Raw genomic sequence first — 26,904 nt, forward strand, 5'->3', positions numbered from 1 at the left:
GGTACCACGGACTCAGCCAGGGATAGATTGAATATGGTGGTGAACACTGGGGCTAGCTGGTTAGCACAGGACTTAAGTATACGTCCTGTTATCCCATCCGGGCTTGCAGCTTTCCTGGTGTTCACCCTCATAAATGCTCTTCTCACACTGTGTTCCGTCAATGAGAGTGTGTCCCGTCCCCCCCGCGGATGCCCCCCCTCCACGGCGGCCGGCGCTTCAGTGATGTCGTTAGCTGGTGAGCTAGCATCGCCACTGTTTGCACCGATCCGTGAGAGAGGCGTCGGCAGGCCCGGACTGGCCATCGGGAGCACCGGGAGTTTTCCCGGTGGCCTGGCCTGCACAGATTTAAAAAAGAATAATAATAAAAAAAAAAAAATTATTTTAATTTTTTTATTATTTTTTTGCCAGGCCATTGTTTCTAGTTGTGGCGGCGGCGCGGCGCGATAGTTAGATAACCTAGGTGGGTGGGGAACAACCAGGATTTCACTGTCTGCGACAGAGTTGGAGAACTATCTGACTCTCTCTCTCCCTCACGCGGACACACACACACACAATGGAGCCGTGCTGCCGCTTGTGATTGGTGGAGGCGGGACCAGGCGATACAACTGATTGACAGCGGTGGCGGAGAATGGAATGGCAGACGGCACTCAGATGCAGAATAACAGCCAGGCAGTGAGCCAGGTAGTGAGGGACTCGGGAGAGATACAGTAGAGCGAAAGTCAATTAACGTTGATGTCAAGATGGACAGTGGAAGAAAGAGAAAGGGTGGAGGAGAGAGGGATAAAACAAAGAAAAAGAAAGGCCCTTACAGGAGAGAGTGGTTAACTGTATTATAATCAGTGTTGGGACTAACGCGTTACAAAGTAACGCGTTACAGAAACGAAGTTACTTTTTGCCGCAACTAGTACTCTAACGCATTACTTTTGAAATTCAGTAACGCTACTTACGTTACTGAATGGTTCGTCACTGCGTTATTTGCGTTATATACGGCGTAGATTGATAGCGAGCGGTAGTGATTATTATTATTATTATTATCCTCATCCCCACCCGCGTAGAATGATACGAGGCGAGTCTGGCCACTGGCCAATCAGAAGTGCGCAAGAAATGCGGCTACGGAAAGAAATAGACCCTCTCTATTGTAAACAAAACAAACGCTCGCTATGAATCTACATACAAAGAATGCAGTAACAAACTAACAAACCATTTAGCAACTACTTGGAGAGATAATTAATATACAACATGGAAACGAGATAAAGAACATGTTTGAGGCGCTGCTGGAGTCAACTGGACTAACGTAACGTTACTACATCTCAACCACCGCAGACTTTGGTGAGTGAAACTCAAGTTGATCAACGGATTTTGACTGTACGAAATCTGCCAGGGAATCTCATATAATACTAACCAAACAATATAAATATAGTCCTTTCATGCACAATTGATATCCTAACTATTCTAACGTTGCAATGCTTTGATTGATATCTTAAACAACGTTGCAACTTGCAAGATGGTGAATGAATGAATGAATGAAAACTTTATTTAACAGATTGCAGAATGGGTACAATACAGTACGGCTCAATACATACAATTGTTAAGGGGATGCAGACCAGAGAAAGACGTTTGTCTTGTTTCCATCAGGGTCCCCCATTTTCAATTCATATAGACATTTATGACATACACAACATACATGACATTTATGGCATAGGGACATATAGGTATTTAGTACTGATACATTTGTGACATAAACGGTATTCAAATATACAGTACTGTTACCGCTAGCTTTGGGTAGGGCGTTCCACATTGTTGTGGCATAATTGCGAAACGTGTTTAGTCCCTTGTTTGAGCCGAATCTGGGTTTTACATGATTTGTTGAGCTTCCTCTGGTGTAGTGGTTGTGGTATTCACTGACCTTTGGGAAGTATTTTGACATGTACATGGGTACCCCGGTCGTATAGTGTATCTTGTAGACCAGGCCCATTGCAAGTTGCTGTACTCTGTCGTCTACTCTAAGCCATCCTAGGTTGTCAAAGTGGGCAGGGGTGAGGTGGGTTCTGGGGTTCAGGTCAAGTAGTAGTCTGACCAGTTTGTTTTGTGATGTTTGTAATTTTGTTTTAAGCGCCTTTGAGGTGCTTTGGTACCATGAGGTGCAAGCATAGTCGTAGTACCCTTGAATTATAATGGTTATAATGAAACGCTCCGGCGACATCAAGGCTGTTCCTTCAACCGGCGCACTTCTTATTATATGACTCGGGACAACATTTGTTTGTGTCAGATTTGTGTTTGTATCTAGACCACATTGCTTAGCAGAGTTCGGTGATGTGAATGGAAACTGTCAAGTTGATCAACCGATTTTGAGTACTATAGGGCATGGGACTCGGGAGCAATCTTTTTTTTTTAATCTTTTTTTTAAATAACTAAATAGTTACTTTTCACAGTAACTCATTACTTTTGGGTGTAAGTAACTAGTACAGTAACGAAGTTACTTTGAAATGAAGTAACTAGTAAAGTAACTGAGTTACTATTTTTCAGTAACTAGCACAACACTGATTATAATAGTAAATAGAAAAATATGTTGTGCTCTTGCTTTTTTCTTTTTGAAGGTGGAGAGAGTAGCATTGCTAGTGCCACAACAGTTTTATTTGAGGTCCATAACAGTACATTGTACTAAGCAATTGTTGGCTCATTAGTTTGTGATTCACATGCACTAAAATTCACCAGAATGCAGGAAATTAAGTCTTTGTAACAAAATAAAACCTGGTGGGGGACCCCCAGACCCCCGCTTAAAAAGTGGCCTGATTGGGGCTATATTTCACGCTATATCTCCCGGTATGAATTATTTCCCCAGTCCGGCCCTGGGCGTCGGCACTCCCGATTGAGGGGGCGCTGACTTTGTAGTCAGTTATCATCCGTAGTCCTCGCCATAAACCTCTTGTGTCGTTCTGGGCCATTTGTGCCTCCATCTTGCCAGGCAGTGTATGTCCTCTTAGCAAGCTTTACGGCCTTGCACAGAGTATAGACTGTAGCCTTATACTCATCCATATTTCCTGACGCTCTGCCTGTGTTATAAGCAGTGGTGCGAACATTCAGGGCCACTCGGATAGAGAGGGGGAGACTGAGACATGGTGGAGCAGGAGTCACAGGCGTAGTATGGTTCATTACCATAGTGTATTCATACTTCGTACCACTGTATTTAATAATGCTATACAAACATTAGCTTAGCATATTTACTCTGTAGCTTCGGCATATACTGTACTCCACACATGTTACACTGTATACTGCAATGTACTTTACTGCTACATTGCACTCTGGTTAGATGCCAACTTCATTTTGTTGTTCTCTGTACTTAAAATACAGGATACAAAAAAACAGGAACAAAAGAGAAGGCTGACAACAAGAAAAACACAGAGAGGGAGAGACATGCTGTACCAGACAACATCTTGACCCTACATCTACAAGGGTCATTTTGACATCTTGGCTGCTTTCTTCGACACTATTTATACCAGGAAAGCAAACTAAAGCTAGATTGAAAGCCAGAGTCTGCTTTTTTAAACTGCAATAATGTATTTTCCCAGCTATAGAGCTCTCTTTAAAACCGGCAGGGGCCTTGGCTTCTTTAGAATTATTACACAAGCCATGTTAATACCTGTAAACATATTCTTTATTTTTATTCTTTATTTGGATCCCCATTAGCTTCCACAAAGTGGTCGCAATAATTAAAATCACACAATCAATAAAACAGAAAAGGCAAAACAATATAAAGATAAGAACATTTGTGAAATAACTACATATGAAACAGTAAACAATAGTGACTTACAATGAAAACAAAACCAAAATTGTCACAAATACACAATAACAACAAAATAAAAACCAATCAAAGGTTCCAAAACAGGAAAAACCACAATAGCAGAGATTCATTGTGATCCATTTGTTTTTGTAACTTTTTAAAAGGAAAATCTACTTTTGGTCTGTCTGATGTTGATGGGGAGCATTCCAAGCAGACGATTTCAAAGAACAGAGCCCCATTCCTCGTACGTGGCTAACTGAGTTAGCCGGATAATTTTCAGGATAACTTGACATAAGTCAGGCTTTTCGGTTCCACGAAGCAAGTTTGGCAAAATCACTATAGAAACACATCCATAAACTTGAACCTGCTCCAGCGCAGGCTAACTTAAGTTAGCTGGATAAGCTTGACACTCCCTTGGGGAAAAATGGCAGCTCCCTTCCTCAGAGATCCCACTCATCCAGACCATAGCACCAGACATGCACTTGTCCTAATATACTAACCTACACTGTAGCACTCAACACTTTGATGAACATTGTTACTCAGCTGATAGAGTTGTGCCCTTCCTGATGACTTGTCATACAGAACTTGTAAGTCGCTTTGGATAAAAGCGTCAGCTAAATGACTAAATGTAAATGTAATTGATGAAGGAACAATATTAGTCAGATTAGCGTTTTACAGGGAGAGAGTTCTTCGAGATCGCCAAGATCCGTTATTACATCATGATGACTTCTTATACAAGCGCTATCAATTCGGCCACAAGGAATAATTTATTTTCAAGACCTTCTTGAGCCATACATTGCGAATACCACACGCTGCAGCCGAGCATTGACTGTCTCCCAGACTGTATGCATAGGCTTGCGCTTTTTTGTGAGTGGTACATTTTTGTACACTGTCGGCGATGCAGAGAACATTGGCAAAGCCGCTGCATGCCGTGCTGTTCGTAAGGTTTATTTGGCGCTGAAGAAACTGAACGATGCGTTCATTACATTTCCTGGCCATGTCCGAGTAAATGCAATCAAAGAGGGCTTTTATGGAATTGCAGGTAATTGAGTTATTCAATATTTCACCATTTAATAAAAATGTATTCCTATCACTATTCACTAAGGAGCTTATTATTATGCAGAGTTTCCCAATGTCATTGGCGCAGTGGACTGCATGCAGATCCCCATCAAATCTCCCTCTGGCCCAAACGAGGCAGATTTTGTAAATCGAAAAGGCTTTCACAGCATTAATGTAGGCCTACTTATGACATAATTTTCCTCAAATTACATTGATATAAAAACAATCATATGTCTTTGACAATAGGGGTCATGGACCTTGCAATTGCCTGCTGTAGGCTACCCATGTACTGTACAATACCCATGACTTGACCCTAATTCATCTTAGATGATCTGTGACTCCACCTGCCTCATCACCAATGTTGAGGCCAAGTGGCCGGGCTCCGTCCACGACTCCAGAATATTCCGAGAGTCTACACTGTGCCACAGCTTCGAGCAAGGTATAGCAAATCTCATGTCATTTAGAAATAGCTTATTTTATGTATAGTAGAGGTGATCTAACATTGTACATATTGTGACGAGCCTGGTGGTGTTCAGACTCGTCACGGTTCAAAAACAAACTAATTCAACTGTCCACACAAGTGCAATTTTAATCAATAAAGAATATTTATTGAATGGGGCAGAATATAGTCCAATGGGCAATTAGAATGGTCGTTATACAGTCCAAGGTCAAAAACAAAAAAAACAGGCTCTCGTACAAAAAAGGGATTGTTCAATACTCAGAGTTTGTCTTCCGGTCCAGGGTCAGTACACAAGGGGGTTTCTCAGCCAGTCTAGGGTCCAGTACACAATGAACACCTTCTCGCCTTCACCTTTCCTCTCACTACCTCACCTTACAAAACTCTGTCAACAACAATCTCTCTCTCAGTACTTAGCTCCTACCTCACCTCCTCTCAATAATACTCTTATCTGTCCTAATGTTTTATGTTATGTGTGTTTGGTGTGTGTGCGTGTGGGATGTGGGTGATCTAATGGTGCACAGGTGTGTTCTATCAGTCCTAATCAGCTGCCTAATTGTTTCCACTCCTCCCGTGGCAGTAGCATCTCCCATCCTTCACATAGCCATGGGACGGGGGGTGATATCTGCCACAATATTATATACTAGGTCATTACGATGGACTCTTAATTGGAGACAGGGGTTATGCCTGCAAGCCCTACCTCATGACCCCCTATGCAGAGCCAGCACCAGGGCCTCAAGCCCGTTTCAACGGGGCTCTTGCTCGAACGAGAGCCCGGATTGAGATGACCTTCGGCCAACTGAAGGCCAGATTCACGTGTCAGCGGGGGCTGCGCGGGGCACCAGACAGGGCATGTGACATCACTGTGGCATGTTCAGTGCTCCACAATGTGGCAACACTCAGGAAGGAGAGGGTCCCAGTCATCCTGGACCATCCTGAGGATGACCTACAGCCAGTCCACTTGGACGAGCAGACCGGACGGGCTGGACGGACAGAATTGCTCACTATCATCTTAGTTAGGTGTTGAGATCAATTTGGTTAATGTTGGACTCATTTTATGTTTTTCTCTTTATGTTTGCATGTTTCATTTATATGGTTAATGGGTATATGTTTGCCACCCTCTTTGCTTTTAAGTCACCAATTAATAGTGAACATGTACAAGAATAATTTAAGAGATCCATGTTGTAGAATAAAGCCTTTATTTGTACTCTATTGGTCACATAGAGTGTGTGCACAAGAAATAAGAATTTCAGTACAGTTACAATTCATGCCAAAGCTCACAAATACTTTAGGCAAAGCTTTACATGGTTACCTTTACATCCAGCTGCCGATCAAGCAATGCAATCTCCTTGTGGATCTTCCTCATTTTGAGGTGCCCCCAGCTATGCCCTCCATTATGGGACTACCCCTATTGTGCTGGAGTGCCAGCTCCTCAGCAGGAGTCTTAGGTCCTCCCCCTGTCTTGACCATATCAGCCCTCTTTTTGTTTGCTAAAATATGAAGGATATATGACACTGACAAGCTGTTCAATACAATACCAAAACCACAAATTGTATTGACTCACCATTCTGAATAATGTTTTTGTGCTTAGTTTTTACTTGCTCCCATGTTCTCTTGATGGCTGGGTTGCACCTACATGGGGGTTGAAAGCACTCATAATTATATGACAGTGTTATTAGTACACCATAGCATATCATTATTGTAGAACATTATTAAGGTGGACTCATGATAAGAATAGAGAGAATCACACACAATTTCATTTCACTGCTTCAATTTATTGAATTTCTGATTATGATAAATAAATAATATACATACTGATTCGCCCATACACAGATTCACACACATATTCAAACTCCTACTTCTATATGGTCATCTACACATACATATATATACACAAATATAGTACATGATACCTAAGTGCATACAGTACTAACCTCATAAGTATCTATTCATTCGTATCAATTAGATACTCTTTGGGCTTGTTTTTATCTACTTATAATTTTATTTTTATCTACTTTTTCTCCCCATTTTTCTATTTTTCTCCCGTCCCCAATTGCCCTACCCTCCCCTGTCGAACGTTGTTGGCCATTGATTGATTGATTGATTGATTGATTGATTGATTGAAAAGTTTATTAACAGATTGCAGAATGGGTACAGTACAGTACAGCTCAATACATACAATTGTTAAGGGGATGCTTGTTTACATCAGGGTCCCCCATTTTCAATTCATCATAACATATATGACATACATGACATACAGATAGACAGTACTGCTACATCTATACATTCATGACATATCAGATTTGCAAATACAGTACTGTTTGTGATACAAAAAGTGTCCAGAAAAAGAGTGTATATACATTTGACGTAGAAACTGTACATTGGGGGAGGTTGGGTGGGTGGGTGGGGGCTGTACATTGGAGGTGGGGGGGGGGGGGGGTGGATAGGGGGGGGGACACACTGTACATTGGAATACTGACAAAGCCATACTTGGTCATTTACTGTACAACTGGGTTAGGACATTTGTAGGGGCCAGTTTCGAATTGCAGTCTCCCGTAGATGTTCTTTGAGAGTGTTTTTGAAAGTGGGTAGTGATTCACATTCCTTTACAGCTTTGGGTAGGGCGTTCCACATTGATGTGGCATAATTGCGAAACGTGTTTAGTCCCTTGTTTGAGCCGAATCTGGGTTTAACATGATTTGTGGAGCTCCCTCTGGTGTTGTGATCGTGGTATTCACTGACCTTTGGGAAGTATTTTGACATGTACATGGGTACCTTGGTCGCATAGTGTATCTTGTAGACCAGGCCCATTGCAAGTTGCTGTACTCTGTCGTCTACTCTAAGCCATCCTAGGTTGTCAAAGTGGGCAGGGGTGAGGTGGGTTCTAGGAGTCAGGTCAAGCAGTAGTCTGACTAGCTTGTTTTGAGATGTTTGTAATTTGTTTTTTAGTGCCTTTGAGGTGCTTTGGTACCATGAGGTGCAAGCATAGTCGTAGTACCCTTGAATGAGTGCTCCTGCCAGAGTCTTCAGGGTATTCTTGTTTACCAGAGAGGAGATCCGGTACAAGAATCGAGTTTGTTGGTTGACTTTTTTTATTACATTGGATGCCATTTTGTCACAGGAAAGATTAGCCTCTAGGATGGAACCCAGGTAGGTAATTTCATCTTTCCTTGTGTAGCAGTCTGGAAAATATTGTATATTATTCAGGACTGCTGACTGGTGTTTTATATCCCTTTTGTACACAAAGACTTTCTAACTAGTTTCATTGATACTCACACGAACAATGACACAAGCGTCCCCTTCATAAGAGCACTGGAATATGGATTATAAATGACAGTACTGGATCTATTCTACAATGCGTCTCCCCTTGTGACTGGCAGGCGGGACCAGCAGGGGGCGGTAGCAGGCAGAGAGTGGCGGAGAGAGTTGAGAGGTGATATAGGGAGGAGGCAAGCGGAAGCCGTCCTCTTCGGCAGTGAACTTGGACAACGAGTAGTCGCAGCTAACGGGGGCTCTGGATAGCCCTGTTGCTGACGTTATGCCAGAGGGCCCCGTGAGAGGACAACGGGTGATAACAAGTACTGGCTAGTGGACACGATATCCTAGCAGTACCAGCGGTAGTATATGAACAATTAGTGCAGAGCCAGGCACTAGCAATCGGGTTATGATAGTTACTGTGTGCGGTATAAGTAACGTGCGGTTAACCAAGTATCCAAGTCTTTAACTACAGAGTTATAGTAGTTACAGTGTGCGGTATAGAGTGCGCGCACCAGGACGAGCGTGGGCCAACAACCATTCTGCTCCGGCTGACTTCGACCAGAACTGCAACCGGCTGCCTGCATTCAGCCTGCTCCGGAGGACTTCACTCAGACCTGCACCAGGCTGCCTGCGGCCGACGGGAGTTCCGCCCATCCAGCAGGGGTCGTCATCGCTCAGTACACGCTCTCAGCCGGCGCTGCCTCTCTGCCTAGCTCCGCCTGCTAACATCCTCGCCGAGAGCGTTCGACGCCATCTTGCCTCCCGGACAACAGTGGAGTGGCGAGGCGGCCATTTCGGATGAGTACAAATGAGCATTGATGCTCCCGATTCCTTATACAATACACAGTGTGGTGCAGCCCGCGGGCGAAAGTAACGTTGCTACTACCATTTCATAGGGGTACCCCGAACAATATATGCCGGCATTAAGATAGGACTTTACCGGTATTTTGTGGGCTCACTCTTTTATTTCATTCCTTTTCTTTGAGCGTGATAAGGTGTGTGTTTCATAATATTTCCCGTTCAGTGATTCCCTTTTATTCTCCTTCCCTATGCTCCCCCTTTCTTCCCCATATTACCGACCTGGAACAGTATATGGGTAATTCCTTAGAGAAGGTAGATACTGTGTTCAGCCCAGACGTGGGCAGCACTTAGTCTGGGTACCGTGAGAGCACTTGGTGCCTGGGTGTAATACTATAATTGATTTATGCCAGTGTAATCATTGTGTTGATACCCATGGTGCAATAATCACCAGACGTAGCATTGTTGTAACTAGGCTAAGTTATAATAACATTCATCCAGAACGGGAGCACTGTGTGTGTGTCTTTTATTGAGCCTAACCCTAATCCTAACCCTTTGATGCGGGTAATATATCTATCATTAACCCCTTCCTATTCCACCTTCCATTTCCACTGTAAGGTTTCTGGTGTTACTGAGGGAGGGTACTGCTTGCGGGTGGAACCAAGTTATTTCTTTACCATCCAGTCATTAGGTGTGGGAGGGCTAAGGAGACAATTGTGGAGGGTGAGGGTGTGTTGGGGAGTACTGCTGACTGCCCCAGAGAGAGGGAGGAAGACCAGAGTACCGGACCAGGTTTGTAAATCCTGGGCCTCATACACTCCCACTGCCAGCCTCCAGTTGATGCTCCGGATCCCAAAGACGGAGGTGCAGCTGGCCAGAGTGCTACTGTGTCTCGCTACCTAGTGACCGTGCACCACAGTTCCCACGAAGCAGGGATAATCCACCCTGCTACACTTGTGACAATATTGTCACCCACTGTAACCGAGAAGCCATCGGTCTTGCTGAGTTTGTTATTTGAACCGAAGAGAATGGACTCTGTTTTGCCCATGTGTAATGATAGTTTGTTGTCGGCGAGTCATATGCAGATTTTGCCTAGTTCCGAGCTGAGGGTTTTTTCAACCTGTAACTTGTTCTTGTCAGAGACCAGCAGGGCTGAGTCGTCCGCAAACAGGAACAAGTTGCAGTCACAAGCTGACGACATGTCATTTGCATAAATTAGGAATAGTAGCGGTCCTAGTATGCTTCCTTGTGGAACACCACAGCTCACTGTGAGGGGGGGGGATAGGGTACCGTTTACCTCCACCATTTGTTCTCTCCCCTCTAGGTAGGATTGTATCCAGCTCACTGATAGACTATCAAAACCAATTGCTTTTAGCTTGTGAATCAGAATGGTGTGATTGACAGTGTCGAAGGCCTTTTGTAGGTCCAGCATGACCATGCCGCAGTATTTGCCCGCGTCCACCTCTTGTTTGATGTGGTCGTTCAAATAGAGAAGGCATGTGTCAGTGGAGTGGGATGTTCTGAAGCCAGATTGTAATTCGTAGATTCGATTTTTTTCCGCAAGGTACTTTTCGATCTGTTCGTATACTCTTTTTTCCATGACTTTCGAGATGGATGTAAGGATAGAAACAGGGCGGTAGTTGCCTGGGTCTAATTTGCTGCCCTATTTGTGCAGGGGTGTTACTCTCGCAATTTTGAAGTCCTTGGGGACGTGTCCCTGTTTTATGGAGAGGTTTATTATGTGTGTGATGACTGGGGTGATGGCGGCTGCTGAGTCTCTGAGGAATTTGGAGGGGATGTTGTCATGGCCAGTGGCCTTGTTCGGTTGGAGGGCGCTCAGTTTTTTTAGTACCTCATCTGTAGTTACCATTTCCAGTTTGAAGTCGTCTTTGTGGACGCCTAGGTTCTTGTAGTATGCTACTATGTGTTCTACCCCATACTGCCCTGAGTGGGAGGGTAGTTTGTTTACCAGTGTTGTGGCTATGTTTGTGAAGAAAGTGTTTAAGTGATTGGCTACATCCAGCTTGTCTGTGATGAGCGTGTTGTCCGTCTTTATGTTTATGTTTGAGAACCTGGTTTTAAGTTTTTTACTGCAGCCTAGTTGATTGTTGAGTAATTTCCAAAGTTCACGTGGTTTATTTTTGTTTTCCTCAGTTTTGTCATTGATGAAATTTTTGATCATGGAGTTTACGTCATTTCTTAGTCTGTTTCCATGCCTCCCACAAGCCGGCTGCAATGTGGATGAAGCCTTGCATCACGTGTCCCCTCCGGTACTCGAGGAGGCAGCCATAGCATCTTTTCACCTGCACAGCGCGATCTCTCAGCGGCGAGGGTCTGTGTGGGCAGGACGCGTGCTTACGAAACCAAGCCGCATTTCTCGGAGACGCTCTCTGATTGGCACTGACTGATGCTCTCTGATTGGCCACTGACGCGTTTGCCCAATCCGCGACGAGCTGTGTCTTTGCCCATTTCCACGCCAAACAGCCTGCAAACTACCTGGCATTCTATCGCCATGCTCTAAGACAAACTCTAACCTTAACCAACTTCGAAAGAGTGTCTAAGCTTAACCGCCGAAAGAACTTGCCGTCACGCTCTAAGACAAACTCTAACCTTAACCAACTTCGAAGAGTGCCTAAGCTTAACCAGTGTAGAAACAGGCGTCGGCCAATCAGAGAGCGTCTCCGAGAAATGCGGCTTGGTTTCGTAATCACGCGGGAGGGACACGCCGCCATCGTCGCTTCCTGATTCTACTGCGCATGCGCACCAACCGACCTGTAGGAGTCGCTGTCCACAACGTCCGATCCCCACCCACCAGCTTCCCAGCGAGGGTAGGATCTGGAGAAAGGTAGTGTGACCTTCCACACGTTACACTCTCCCGGTGAGAATCTGCGCTGCCAGGCTGGCTGCCGGCTGGCTGCACATGTGTCGGAGGAAAACATGTGTAACTTGGGGGGGGGGGGGGGGGTGCGCAACAACCAGGAAGGGGGTTGGGAATTGGCATAACGACTAACAGTGGGATGGGAGACAGATCGGAAAAAGGAGGGGGAAAAAGATAATAAAAAAAATAAAATAAAAAAATAAATATAATCTGATTGATTGGGGTAATGACGCACTTAAAATTAGCCTATACATTTTCCCAACACTTACGCATTTAACTTGTTGGCGATATTTTGCCATGCTTCTTGTCTTGCTCTCGCAGCGGTGGCGGTGTTGGATTTTGCCATGATTATGGTCTTGTATTCTTCATAAGCGTTCATTATCATCTCCTGCTTGTCAGCGTGTATTATTCCAAATAAAATTTTAGCATGAATAACCGAAGACAATATTTTAATTTAGCCTCCACGCTTAGCCATGGTAATCTTTTATGCATGTCACACACATTAGCACGGAAAGAACAATGAGAAATGAATATGGCCACTCTATTCTGTGTGATACATTTTTTTGTAGATGTTTCTCAGCAGCACTTGACCAAATAACTGGGCAGCACTCCAACTGTGACAGAACTGACCCAACAACATCAATCATAACAGAAGATGGAACATATGCAGAACATTTCTTTGAAATTGTAATGCCCTTTCCCACCATGGAGACAATGTGATCAATCTGACCAGACCAAGACAATAGATTTGAATCAAATTTGACACCCAGTGATTTGGTTTTAGTGACATGCTCAACTGATATCCCATCTATAAAGAGATTAAGTGCAGTGTCGTTAGCAAGAATATTCCCACTACCAAATGCACTACATAGTTTTGCCAATGTTTAATACTAATTAGTTCATTCTCATCCATTTGGTAATGCTATGCAGCTCAACGTGTAGATTATCTCTCAGCTCCACTGAATTGGTCGCCGTGTCACACACAACAGAGATGAGTCATCAGCATACCTAACTACATCTGCATTGTTAACAACTATGGTAAATAATTTATGAAAATGACATATGGTATGATGGTTTATTCTTAATCCCAGAGGGGAAACATGGTTTGCCACCAGAGTGAATACAAATACACCACAAACAAGAAACAATTACATACAGTACAAGTTACATAACACAGTAAAAAGAAGAGAAGAGAGGCTCTCAACACAGAGCTACTGTAGCAGCGGCCATTTTTCTTTTTTTGCAGCAGCAGGAACAAAGGACTATAATTGATTATTAAATATGATTATACAATAAACATATATATTGATATACATATTATATAAGCATATACATATAAGATTATATACAATACAGGTCAAGTCTATACTGTATTGAAAACTTGGTAGCACTTTATAATTATAAGAACTTTATACGGTATTTATAGATAATTAACTAATCATGAACAAACCATTTATATACAAATTCGTAAATTATTAAATCATTTATAACTATATTTGTATAACATTTACAAATTAGTTCATTATTTATAACTCATTATCAACATTATACGATAAACTGAACTCTGTTGCCTCAACCCATACTGTATAAACTGAACTCTGTTGCCTCAACCCATACTGTATAAACTGAACTCTGTTGCCTCAACCCATACTGTATAAACTGAACTCTGTTGCCTCAACCCATACTGTATAAACTGAACTCTGTTGCCTCAACCCATACTGTATAAACTGAACTCTGTTGCCTATACTCAATCCATACTTATCTACTGCCTACACAGTCTTACACTGTACTCATACTGTAACTACCTTCATTATACCATTATATCCAATCTATAGTCTATCCATATAACACTGTATAACAGTGTACAATAACATATCTGTATACATGTCCACACTGTGTACACTGCACACGCTACATTTATCTATCTATATCTATATCCATACCTACTCATATAAGTTACTGGCTAGTATGGTTTATTCAGATTCAGATTCCTTTATTGTCACAGCTTTTAAAATGTACTACATTTTACCATAGTATAGGGCTGACCTCTATTAGTCGACTAACCGATTGAAAGGAGCCGTAGTCGACTGCCAACCTCTTAGTCGAATGCAAAAAATATATAATAATAATATTAAAAAAAAAAAATATTATAATTTCTTCCAAAAGCAAAGAGGCCTAGAAGCGTGGCTAACGCTAATGGCGCGCATACCAGCGAGGCTAACTGCCTAAGAAAACGGGCACAGATGAACTGAAAGAAGATTTCACCTGTCTAATGAACACACTGACTAGACAAATATCAAGATGTATCCATCAGTGGACCAATTGCAAGCTTTCTCAGAGGACAAGAAGCCTTCAGTCGACTCCTTCAGACATACGATACATTTAAAAAAATATATGTATTATAATTTTGTTTTTATAGTCGACTATCAGTCGACTATCTGCAAATTTGGCCAATCAAAATCGACTATACAAATCCTTAGTCGGGGACAGGCCTACCATAGTATATTCATACTTTTTTTTTTTTGAACTTTCTTTTATTTTGTGTCATAATGAACATCACATTGCATTAATCATACAGTATAATATACTTGATTCACATAGTCAATGACATTTGTTACTCAGGCTCTTCCATCTTATTCAATTTGTTTTCAAAGTATTCAGCATAATCAAAATAAGCTGTATAATCCGAGTACGCCTCATAAACAACCCAGGGGGGGGGGGGATTTAAAAAAAAATTTAAGGACATACAGTAGGATAAGAAACGAAAAAATAAATAGAAAAATAAATTTAGCAAAAGGAAAAAAAATTATTTAACAAAAAAAGAAGAAAAAAAAGAGAGGGAGTCAGGAGGGTCAGACCCATGCTAGTGTATCTCCAGGTACAAGGTTACAGGTGACCATCTCTGCATAAACATATTTTTTTTCAGTTGCAATTGTGCAGTCATTTCTTCCATTGTATACATCTGTCTCAGTCTCTTGGTCCATTGTTTGATTGTCTGTGGTTGATTTTGTAACCATGCCATAGTTATCATTTTCCTTGCTATTAACAGTATCATCTCATTAACAGTATCACTCTCAAGATGTATAACGTATCTCCATAGTATATGCCTTTCGGTATACATCCCAAGATATAGTACGATGGATTCAGAGGTAAATCAAGATTTAGAATGGTTTTAATCTCATTTTTGATATTCACCCAAATGTCTGCACCCTTGGACAGTCCCAGAAAATATGTGTATGATCTCCGATCATTCCACATCCTCTCCAACATAGTGGTGAGGACCCACCAGCAAATCCGGAGAGAACTTGAGGAGTTCTAAAGTACCTGACCTTGACCTTCCAGTCAAACTCCTGCCACATTGGGCTATTTGTGATTTTATGATTGCTTGAATGGCTGTCCTCCCATTCTTCATTTTCTATGATCACATTAGCTTCCAACTCCCATTTTTCTTTAATATAGGTGGTGTCTCCTGGATCGTCTAGTTGTAACATGTTGTAAATATTGGATATCTGCTTTCTTTCCATCAAGTTTTTTTCTATTGTGTTAATAAAGTACCGCTCCACATTTGTTGGCGGTCTCTTAATTGCTTCCCACTCACTGTGATTTTGATTTGATTTGATTTTTTGATTTGAAGTCTTTATTTCGAACATGCAATGAATACAACAAACAATAACAAAAAAGAAAAACAACTCAATCTGCATGTTCGAAAAGGAGTAGGAAGAAGTATACACTTATTTAATCCTACCCCTTTTCCACTACTCAAATGAGTGTACTATTTTAAACATAAAAAAGAAAAGAAAAGAAAAGAAAAAAAAATATATATATATATATATATGCAAAACAAAAAACAAAAACTATATATGTATAAAATAAAATAAAATAGAAACAAAATAAAAATGTAAACACCTGTGAATATCAAGTCCCTTCTTCATCCCTGTACCTTGTGAACATAATTTCCTTATACATCAGTTTGAATTGTCTCATGTTTGGACATTGCTTTAACACCACATTAAGACTGTTCCACAGTTTCACTCCACATATTGAGATGCAGTGTTTTCTCATGGTAGTGCGTACGTTTAGCACCTTTAAATTGTGTTCTCCCCTCAGATTATAACCCCCCTCCCTATCAAAGAACAATTCTTGAATGTTTCTTGGAAGTGCATGACTTTTTGCTTTATACATTAATTGTGCCGTTTTAAATTCCACAAGATCATTTAACTTCAATGTCTTTGACTCCAGAAACAATATGTTAGTGTGATCACGATAACCTGCAATGTGAACTATCCTTATGGCCCTTTTTTGGAGTATAAAAAGTGGTTGTAGTGTAGACTTATAATTGTTTCCCCAGACTTCAGCACAGTAATTTAAATATGGTAAAACTAGTGAACAGTAGAGAATGTAGAGTGATTTTCTATCCAGGATGTGCTTTACTTTACTCATGACTGAAATGCTTCGTGAGAGTTTAGATTGGACATGTTTTATGTGAGGTTTCCAACAGATTTTATGGTCTATTATTACACCTAGGAATTTATTTTCATAAACTCTTTCAATAATCACATCATTTATTTTAACTTGTACCTGAGTATCCAATCTACAGTTTCCAAACAACATAATTTTAGTTTTGCTCAAGTTCAATGATAATTTGTTTCTATCAAACCATTCCTTCAATTTCTTCATTTCAGATGTGATGACCTCTAAAAGCTGCTGGACATTCTCACCAGAAAAAAAAAGATTAGTGTCATCCGCAAATAAAATACATTTAAATATATTGGATACTTTACATATCTCGTTAATGTACAAGATGAACAGTTTTGGACCCAACACTGACCCCTGGGGGACACCACAAGCAATGTCCAAACATTCAGATTTATAATCTCTCATTGTCACAAATTGTTGTCTTTTATTTAGATAGCTTCTTACCCAGTCCAATACTACCCCCCTGATCCCATATCTCTCCAATTTCCTGATTAATATATCATGATTAATAGTATCAAATGCTTTTTTTAGGTCAATGAATACTCCAGCTACATGTTTTTTTTGATCTATGGAATTTGTGATTTTTTCAATGAGTTCTATTAACGCTAGTGATGTTGACCGGTGTGTTCTGAATCCATACTGGCTATCGGTGAGTAAATTATGTTTATCAATGAATTTATCTAATCTGTTGTTGAAGAGTTTTTCTAATATTTTTGAAAACTGAGGAAGTAGAGAAACAGGCCTATAATTTGTGAAGTGGTGTTTATCTCCAGTCTTGAACAGAGGTATGACTTTTGCTATTTTCATTTTATTCGGAAATCGACCAGTTTTGAATGATAAATTGCAGTCATTACATAGTGTCTTATTTGAAAGTATCTAAACATGTCTTTCGAAGGTAGATCAAAACATTGCTGTAGCTGTGCAAACGATTTAAAACAGTCTCCTTCCATTAATTGATTGATAGTAACCAGGCCCAAATCGTAACCAGGCCCAAATCCGCCCATTTTTTAAAACCCCCATCCTCCATAGCTGGCCGGAATTCTGTATTGTCTGCTATTGGCATGGCCCTAGATATTGATCGTGGACCTCCCCCCTTTTTCCTTACACTTTCCCACACCTTTAATGTATTTGTAATCCATTTGTTACCAATCTTAATTTTTTTCCAGTATGCTTTCCCCAGGAATATTATGGATCTGAGAGGAGTCTTTGGAATTGAGTTTTGCTCAATCTGTACCCATCCGGAGTCTAGGTCCTTTTGTATCCAATGCACAAGTATGCGTAATTGAGCTGCCCAGTAGTAGTTTCTTAGATTTGGCAGACCAAGACCACCCTTGTTCTTTGGCAAACATAGTGTTTTGAGCCTTACTCTAGGTCTTTTCCTCTGCCAGATAAATTTGGATAGGAGTTTATCTAACCTTTTAAAGGTAGTGGCAGGTATTGGTATATACTTGTACCACTGTATATAATAATACTGCACATACATTAGCTTAGCATATTTACTCCGTAGCTTCATCATACTGTATACTGCAGTGCACTTTACTGCTACTTTGTATGCTGGTTAGATGCCAAATGACCAGCTGTAGGCTATTACCGCAACTATTGGCCAACTTGATAACCAGCCTGCTATCAAGGAGCGCTCTGTAAAACATGTAAAAAACACAACAAGACATTTGTACAACACTATTATGTTCTGGAAACAAAAGGGCACACAGCAACATCAACTATGTAAAAACCCATCAGAGAATCGACTCCTCTGGTTGAGGATCCTACACTCTGCAGCTGAACAAACACACTGCAGGTCACTTTAAACACATAAGAAAAGGTCACTTTAAAGGAAAGAAAAAAGGTCACTTTAAAGAAAAAGAAAAACATAACTGGATGTTATAGTATAGTATTATAGTATAGTTAGTATAGCATAGTGACATAGTATAACTGTATATTGTATAGTAGTGTACATAGGACTCATTACCTTTTAATTCGTAAGCTTAGCATTGTATTGTATCTTAGTACTTTTATCATGTCTATTTTATTCTATTATTTGTATTTTTTGCACAATCGAAGCGCGCATGGCCACCTTCATTTCACTAGATGTCTTGTGTATGTATGTGATGAATAAACCTCTTGAATCACTACACTTGAAACTGTTGGGAAATGGATACAGGTCTGAAAATAGAGCCTCTTCTCTTTGTTCTAAAACATGTTTTGAGAGTGTGTTTAGAGTAGCTCAGGTTAGAGTACTGTACGTGCGAGTTCTCAAACAGGAGGCTGCGGTAGATTCAATAGAGCCGAATCACAGGTGGAATAGCATTGTGAATTCTCTGTGCAACCCTCCATAAAACTCAGTTTACTGGCCCCATCGTAGACGTAGTTCACAAAATCTCTTGTAAAATCAATTGCGCTCGTACCCATGGGTAAAGTCTTTGATTGTACATGTTTTTCTTACGTTTGAGCTACTCCCCTCGAAATTGAGTTTTTCCCTTCGAAGCCAATCTGCTTGGTTCACCAACTTTAAAAAGGGGCACTTCACCAAAAAAACTACGATTGATTTCTTTTTGCACATAATCTCACACATCCAAAAACTCTTTTGCACACATTCATTTAGTTTGGCAGTTATTGAGAGTAGATTTATTTGAATAATGGCCACCAGTGGACATTGAATCCTTGTTGTGTTACAGCTCAATGAAATGATAAGGGAGCAGTCCCTATACATCTACATCATGGTGCTGTAATTAACACAACACAAGGATACAATGTCCCTGATGACATCACTGGTGGCCATAATTCAAACTCATTTACTCAGAATAAGAGAGTACATCAAAACAAGTTAATTTCATCAAAGACAAGCAGTTGGTGCCTTTTTAAAAAGGGTTTGTATAAAAAGGTTTTTTATTATACAAATACAAAAAGGCAATAGACATATTTAGTTACGGATGTTCTCGTGAAAAAAAAAATAAAAACACATGGAAACAAATACACATTATTCACTATATACAATTTACATACAATAGTAGCAACACCGGTGTTCATCGTAATGACCAACTAAGGAGCTAATCTTTCACATTCCTTCACAATGAAAAGCATGCTTCGTAAAAACGAGCCAACTGCATTGTTTTGATACTACAGTAGGGGGTCAATACTTATTGCACAGGGATCAATACTTATCACACAGGGGCCAATACGTATTGCACAGGGGTCAGGAGTTTTATGCAACACTCGGCAAGCAAACTCAACATTTTCACCAGTGAAAAAAACAAAACACATCTGCGCCATTACGGTTAAAAGAATTATCTATTGCACTGTTTACCACATACATGTACTTGTATTGCATGTACAAGATGCAGTTGTGTGATAAGGGGGGGGGAACAACGAAGGCTACGTTCACACTGCAGGCAGAAGTGACCAAGAATCAGATTTCTTTGCTCATAATGTGACTTAGATCCGTTTTCTTCGTGGAATCTGATCTGGGCCACTTCCGTGGTCCTAAATCAGATACAGGTCAGATTTTTTGCAATGTGGGGTCTGATTGACATGAGTCACAATTCTGCGCTGGCGGGAGTCCTCTCCCCCATTACCATCCGCTTAGGAAATAGTTAACTTATAAATTAAACCATAAACTGTGACTTCAGTGTCCTCCATGTTTACTCTCATCTTTGTTATTGTTCATTTCCACATTCGGGTCAGTTCAGGAGCGTGACAGTTTCACACTGCAATCTGATATTGGCCACATAAAAAATTATAATAATGTAAAAAAAAAAAAGAATAAATAAACAATAAAACAAAACAAAATCTGATATGAGCAATAAATCAGAAAATTCGCACTAAAGGCTTGCAGTGTGAACATAGTCAAAGTCTCTCAGGCCTAGATACACATAGACCGAACTAACTCTAGCTACACAGGGTATCCATAACGTGGATCGTACTTGAGGGCAGCAGGGGGTTTTGCACTCGACTGTGCCGAGCCATTGCTCCGGCCGGACTCGGACCTGAAGGGTTTCTTCACCGAGCCGTAGACCACTCCCGGGTGGGTGCGGTAGCCCAACACTGAGCGGAAGCTGGAGACTCTGCTGTTGGGACGGCTCTCTGGGGCTGGCACGTCCTCCCTGGGGAGGGAGGGAGACAGGTCTCGTCAGCCATTTCTTTGATGCCAGTTATGGAATGTGCGGAATGTATGTCAGCTCTCACTCGGGGGTACCTGATTTCATTGGCAACCTCCTTCTGGTAGCGACGCTTATCGCAGCAGCAAATCAGGAGCCAAATGAGGAAGAGGAGGAGAAGCAGCAGCAGCAGACCGCCTATGACAGCCCCCACTATGACGCCCGCTTTGTTGGTTGCTGTTGGGGGAGAGGAGAGGCGATGCTCAGGGGCAGATTTTAAACTATTTCAGGATGTTTTTACCTGCCGTACCGGTATAGCTTTTAGTAAACTGATATCATTAGGATCGCAGCAGATAACGACACTGCACCCACAAGGCCTAGAGTGGATTATCCTAACGAGATGGCCTAAGGGTTTTGAAATAGTTTTAAGTAGTTTTGAGGTGAAATGAGAAAATAAGGACATCACAAATGTCTGTATTAGACTCACGTTTGTATGCGTTCAGTGAGAATTTGCACTGCTCTGTGCCGACAGCATTCTTCACCACACAGACGTATTTCCCAATATTGTTCTCCGAATGATTCTGTATCAACAGTCCCCCTGTCTGGTCTGAAAAAGAAAAAAAAACATTCAGTTCCAACAAATTGTAGCATAGAATAAACACTGTGTTAAAGCAACAGGGCAACATCATGGGAAATACGCTCACCGTCTTCTCCAGAGTCAGATGAGAAGATAGATACCGATGTCCTCTCTGTGCGTTCAGTAGAAAGCTATCCGGCTGCAAGCTAGCCTAGCACAAATCAATGGAAGCGCATATGGACCAGCTAGCCTAGCTGAGAGCAAACTCAGCCAGAGGTTTAAGCTAGGCTAGCGGTCCGCATCCGCTTCCATTCATTCGTGCTAAGCTAGGCTAACTTGCAGCCGAATAGCCTTCCACTGAACGCACAGAGAGAGAGGAAAACGGTATCCATCTTCTCGTCCGACTCTGGAGAAGACGGTGAGCGGATTTCCCATACAGTTTCCATCAGTTGACCGCTGTACCTTGGGTTGCGCCAGTGGGTATGGCTCCGCCCTCTCTCGTCCAGATGTAGCTCAGAGGAGTGGATCCCTGTAAGGATTGGCACCGGAGGGAAACCGTGGCGCCATTCTCCTGGCCGCCATCCACCCAGCACTTCGGCACGGAGGGGCGAACTAATGCAAGAGAAGAAAAATAAAATAAACCCTTTCACTGCCACACTACCAAACGGTTAACCCTTTCACTGCCGCACAACAGCAGGTTAACCCTTTCACGTGAAAGGGTTAAAATGGGTGCATTTATATAGCAGCCTTTAACCAAAACGCTTTACAATTTTGTTCCTCACATTCATCATTCACTCACACATGCACACACCACACCGATGGCGGAGGCAACCAGGCAAGGTGCCGACCTGCTGATCAGGAGCAGTTAGGAGTTAAGTGTCTTGCTCAAGGACACTTTGACACGCTGTCCGGGAGGAGTGGGAATCAAACCGGGAACCTTCCGATTACCAGACGACCGCTCTACCTCCTGAGCCACTGTCGCCCCAGAAGACAGCAACAACAACAAAAAAGGGTCAAACATCACTTTTGAAGAAAACTTCAAATAAAAACAGAGTCCCAAATATATGCCTGTGGGGTGTTTTTACGCATTTTGACAAATAAAATCAGGTCTCAATTAGAATCCCGGTCTACATGAATTGTTTTTTCCATTGGCGCTACAAAGCAGGTATTTTTATGTACTTTTAATCCTCTAAATGTACATGTTACGTGGCTTCACCTTCTGAGCCATCGTCATGTCACCAACACCTTGATTTAATCACATTTTCACCATTCAGCAGGTTACCATCGATCCTGGTATCCAAGCTGATGGAGTCACTGCATTAAAGAGCAGGAGCGGAGTCTCTTCCCGAGCACCACTGCAGATCTGCTGCAGTGAAGTGTTCATAAGTAAATAATCCATTGGATTAGTAGATCAATACCCAGTTGTCTTATTTTGATGTGTACACGCTGGTACGGTACATGTCATACGAGTAATATTCATACTGGAGAGAGTTCGCGCGCTAAACCTGTTCAGAAGAGGACCGGTGCTGCTCAGATAAGGACCATATAGTAATCAAAAAGGAAGGTGCTGGAGACACGGATCATCTTTGGAAAAATATTCACTCTGAAGAAGACACGTTTGTGTCGAAACGTTAGTAAATCTTTAACTGCTCCAGTACCTTCCCTTTTTGATAATATTCATACTGGTTTAAATAAACAATTTGATCTTTCCCATCTTTCCAGAGCAAGTCTTTTGTGCAAAAGGAATTAGAGGCCTGTCCCATATAAAAAGGCAGGGAGAGTTCAGTGATTGAAGCAAATAAAAGCCTGAGGCGATTATAATTGAAGTTTCACGGTACTTGGACATAGGCTTATCAAGTGAAGTTTAGGCGTGTGAAAGATAACTACTACAGGTGTGGCTGCAGAGGAGGGGGAGCCGCGCTGCGAGGGCGTTCACACAGAGAGCATTCACACAGAGAGCGGAGACCGGAGAGACAAAAGAACAGCATGCTCTTGGTGTGGCGGCAGAGAACGGAGGGTGGTCAGGTAGCATACCATGTGAGTGACAGAGCAATGTCTTAAGCACCAGACAAAATGACATGAGAGAGGGAGAACGGGTAAGGCAGAAACCTGTCGGGGGGGGGGGGGGGGGGGGGGTGGAGTGATCTTTTGTGATCTTACCCAGCACCACCAGGGTGACTTTTCTCATGTCGACGCCCGGAGCCTTCTTGACTTTACACTGGTACGTGGCCGTGTCCGAGACCCTGACGTTGGAGATGGTGATGGAAGCGTCTCCCTGCTTGGGGTCCCCTATGAAGCGGAGCCGACTCGAGAGGCCGGAGTCACCGTAGTTCAAGGTCTTTCCCCCGGCATAGGATAAGATCTGGAGAGACGCGAGGATCCAGTTGAGTTCACTAAAGGCATAACACTTTTGGAACAGGTTCTTCCAGTGGAATTCCGCCCCTGGAAGCCCTTGGACAAACAAGTAATTTGAATTTCCTATGGAAGTACATGCCTCAGTCAATTCCCCCAACCACCACACTGAGAAACATTCTCCCCGTCTGGCGTCGAGATTCAAACTCACCAGTTTGTCTTTCTGGGTCATGTCAGGGCTGACGTTGGACCATTCAATGTCCAGTTCTCCGGTGTCCGAGAGGCCGGGGGTGTAGGTGCAACCCAGAGTGACGTCCTCTCCCTGGGCTCGCTGGATGGTCTGGGGGCCCGTGGACGTCACCTGCATCGCCTCAGTGTTATCTTGGGGATCATACGGTATGCCATTTGAAATGTTACTTTTTCCCCCCAGACAGGTGCTCAACCCGCAGTGGCTAAAAACAACACTTCTGGAATGTGACCGGACTAAATAACAAAGCATGTCACCTGACCTGGGTCACATGTCATATGTCCCCTGTCCCATCATAACATCAACCCACGGCGAAACGCACACCGCCCAAGAATACATTTTATTTCATTTGTTGGGTGTGCGCTCATGAATCCACCCGATGCACAATATGAAAACAGACAGCACTCTAATTTCCACCAGAACAGAGCAACAAACTTTAAAAGGCTTTCATGAACAGGTGGAGATGAGAGATATGATGAAAGGCGGATGAAATTATTGCCACTCAAACGTTAATAAACCCTCTGGCAAACATGCAAATGTAGCATGTTTTATTATTCATTAGCTGTGCTATTGCTTCTAGCTTAAAAGGATTTTAGCGGCATCCTTTGTGAACATACACTATCCTTTCCAGAACCTGCGCATCGGTCCACAGAAAACACTATGAATATAGTCACCAGAATTCTGACAATACTCTGAATCTATGAATAGTCCCGAGTCCAGTTTGGTGCCAGTCTATGACCTGTACCCATGAATATTTGGAGGTTTTGCACCATGCAATGGGTATTAATAAATACACGTAAAATACATGATATACAAGTGGACATCTGCGAGACATTTCACACAAGGACACATTCATTACCGTCACGTCAATATTATAACATCATCAACATCAGACGAGATAATCTCCTGTGTATCACACAATTAATTTCCTTCTCCAGCCTGGGCCGTTTCACCACCACCCTTTACTGCGTTTTAATCAAGCAGGACTGTCCATCGTGTTAGAATGTGTATAAAGTAGATCGTATACGCTGCATGAATGTACAAGGAATATATCCACTTTGCTTTCCTCCCTTGTAAAATATACACCAGTTATTGTGAAAACCTGAACCGGTGGACAGAGGTAAAAATGTATAGGAACAAATGACAACAACAGGTAAGAACACCATACAGGTACACTGTGGCATGTAGTGTAGTGTATGCAGCAAAGACAATAAACATACCCTCTGGTAAACAAAACCAGACTCACCTGTATTGAGATTAATTGTTACAACAAACAGCACAGCCAACATGAACCTCTTGCTGGTGAAAACATGTTCCATGATAGGCCTGGAAGAAAATGTGACACAAGGTACCCTTCAGTAACTGTATGCAGTATTTTAATATTTATACTTCCTCCTTTAGTTACATTTCCTGTATATATATGTTGCTGCAGTCTTCTTTATGCCACTCTCTCACAATGATAACAGGACATCTGTTTGGCTCGAAACCAACACACTGAAAGCAATGGACTCATTATGTGCAGTGCTCTTAAAAGTTATTCTCCCTGCCAATTTATTAGCATGTTAGAGTTAAAACATGCACGTGAATATCACTGTTAAGTCAGCAGGAGGTGAAAGGAAAGTGAAGCACTGAAGAAGGATAGAAATAATATCTAATTGAGCACTTCTGCAAAATGAGCCCAATTTACCTTTCAGTGGAAGAATAATCCAACACATGTAGTCTCTGAGAAGTCCTGGCTGGTTGAGTACAGGTTATGCTGTCCTTCCTAGTTTGCTCTCAGCTGAAACTCAGCAGGTGAGTGACTTGCGGCCACACCCTCTTTGTCCATAGTGTTGTTCTATTGGGCACTGCTGAAGTTGAGAGTCATTTAAACACCCTTCAGTATCCAGCCAGTCAGAATTAAAAATAATAATAATGTTTTTGTCAACATAATCTTTTTTTTTCTTGCCTCATTGTCTAGGGGATGTATGCATGTTTAATAATTTAAGTTATTTGGCATAGTCACTAAATGTTCCACGCTGGGCATTTTTATGAATAAGTAATCACATTTGAGAAAGAGGCATTACAAAAGAAAAGTTTGTTTGCTTAGCCTTAGGTCTTAAAGGGAAAATACACTTTAAAATAGAATCCACGTTATTTCTATAGTTAAGGTAGGCCTACAGCTAAGAACAAGTCTCTCTGCCGGTCTCACTGAAGACCAGAGAGACAAGGGTGTAGTTGTGATGTTATCTACAGATAAATCTGGGTCAGTAGACAGTGAACAGTGGAACAACTCCAAGAGGACACAGTAGCTTACCCATGGTAATTCTATTGGTATGTGGGTACATTTTCTACCCATGGTGATTCTACTGGTATGTGGGTACATTTTCTACCCATGGTGATTCTACTGGTATGTGGGTACATTTTCTACCCATGGTTATTCTACTGGTATGTGGGTACATTTTCTACCCATGGTAATTATACTGGTATGTGGGTACATTTTCTACCCATGGTGATTCTACTGGCATGTGGGTACATTTTCTGATTCAGAGCTGGTATGTGGGTAAATGTTCTCATTCAGAGCTGGTATGTGGGTACATCTTCTGATTCAGAGCTGGTATGTGGGTACATCAAGGACCACATTTGTGCCTCCCTCCCCAGTGATATGGACCCTATGCAATTTGCATACAGGACAAACAGGTCCACTGACGACGCGGTCTCCCAGGTACTGCACAGCACTCTCTCCCACCTTGACCGTCAGAAGGGGGGCTATGTGAGACTGTTGTTCATTGACTACAGCTCAGCGTTCAACACCATAGTCCCCACCAGACTGGTGGACAAGCTGATCGAGCTAGGTCTGAGCTCCGCCCTGAGCGCCTGGGTACTGGACTTTCTGAGTGAAAGACCCCAGGCGGTCAGGGTGGGGGGTCAGACCTCCAACACCATCA

At 42.1% G+C, this 26,904-nt stretch overlaps 1 protein-coding gene across 1 annotated transcript; it reads right to left on the reverse strand.

The window, feature by feature from the left end:
• Positions 1-19,587: 19,587 nt before the first annotated feature.
• LOC311235147 (coxsackievirus and adenovirus receptor homolog) lies at positions 19,588-25,729 on the reverse strand. Its single transcript, XM_084322498.1, has 8 exons — positions 25,665-25,729; positions 25,224-25,303; positions 23,942-24,111; positions 23,539-23,740; positions 21,841-21,990; positions 21,289-21,408; positions 20,900-21,038; positions 19,588-20,807 (listed from the first exon to the last, which is right to left on the reverse strand). Exons 2-8 carry the CDS (start codon positions 25,294-25,296, stop codon positions 20,597-20,599), a joined length of 1,065 nt encoding a protein of 354 aa, XP_084178624.1. The 5' UTR covers positions 25,297-25,303; positions 25,665-25,729; the 3' UTR covers positions 19,588-20,596.
• Between the last annotated feature and the right edge of the window lie 1,175 nt (positions 25,730-26,904).

This window comes from Notolepis coatsorum (assembly GCF_963971535.1).
Source record: "Notolepis coatsorum genome assembly, chromosome: 10".
NCBI classification, from domain to species: Eukaryota; Metazoa; Chordata; class Actinopteri; order Aulopiformes; family Paralepididae; genus Notolepis; species Notolepis coatsorum.

Excerpts from the sequence above, each read along its gene's own strand:
- LOC311235147 (XM_084322498.1), bottom strand. The coding sequence starts at position 25,296 with ATGGAACATGTTTTCACCAGCAAGAGGTTCATGTTGGCTGTGCTGTTT. Across the intron at positions 21,991-23,538 it reads AGTCACCCTGGTGGTGCTGG|TTCGCCCCTCCGTGCCGAAG; the intron begins GTAAGATCACAA and ends CTCTTGCATTAG. Across the intron at positions 21,409-21,840 it reads ACCCACTGGCGCAACCCAAG|ACCAGACAGGGGGACTGTTG; the intron begins GTACAGCGGTCA and ends TTTCTTTTTCAG.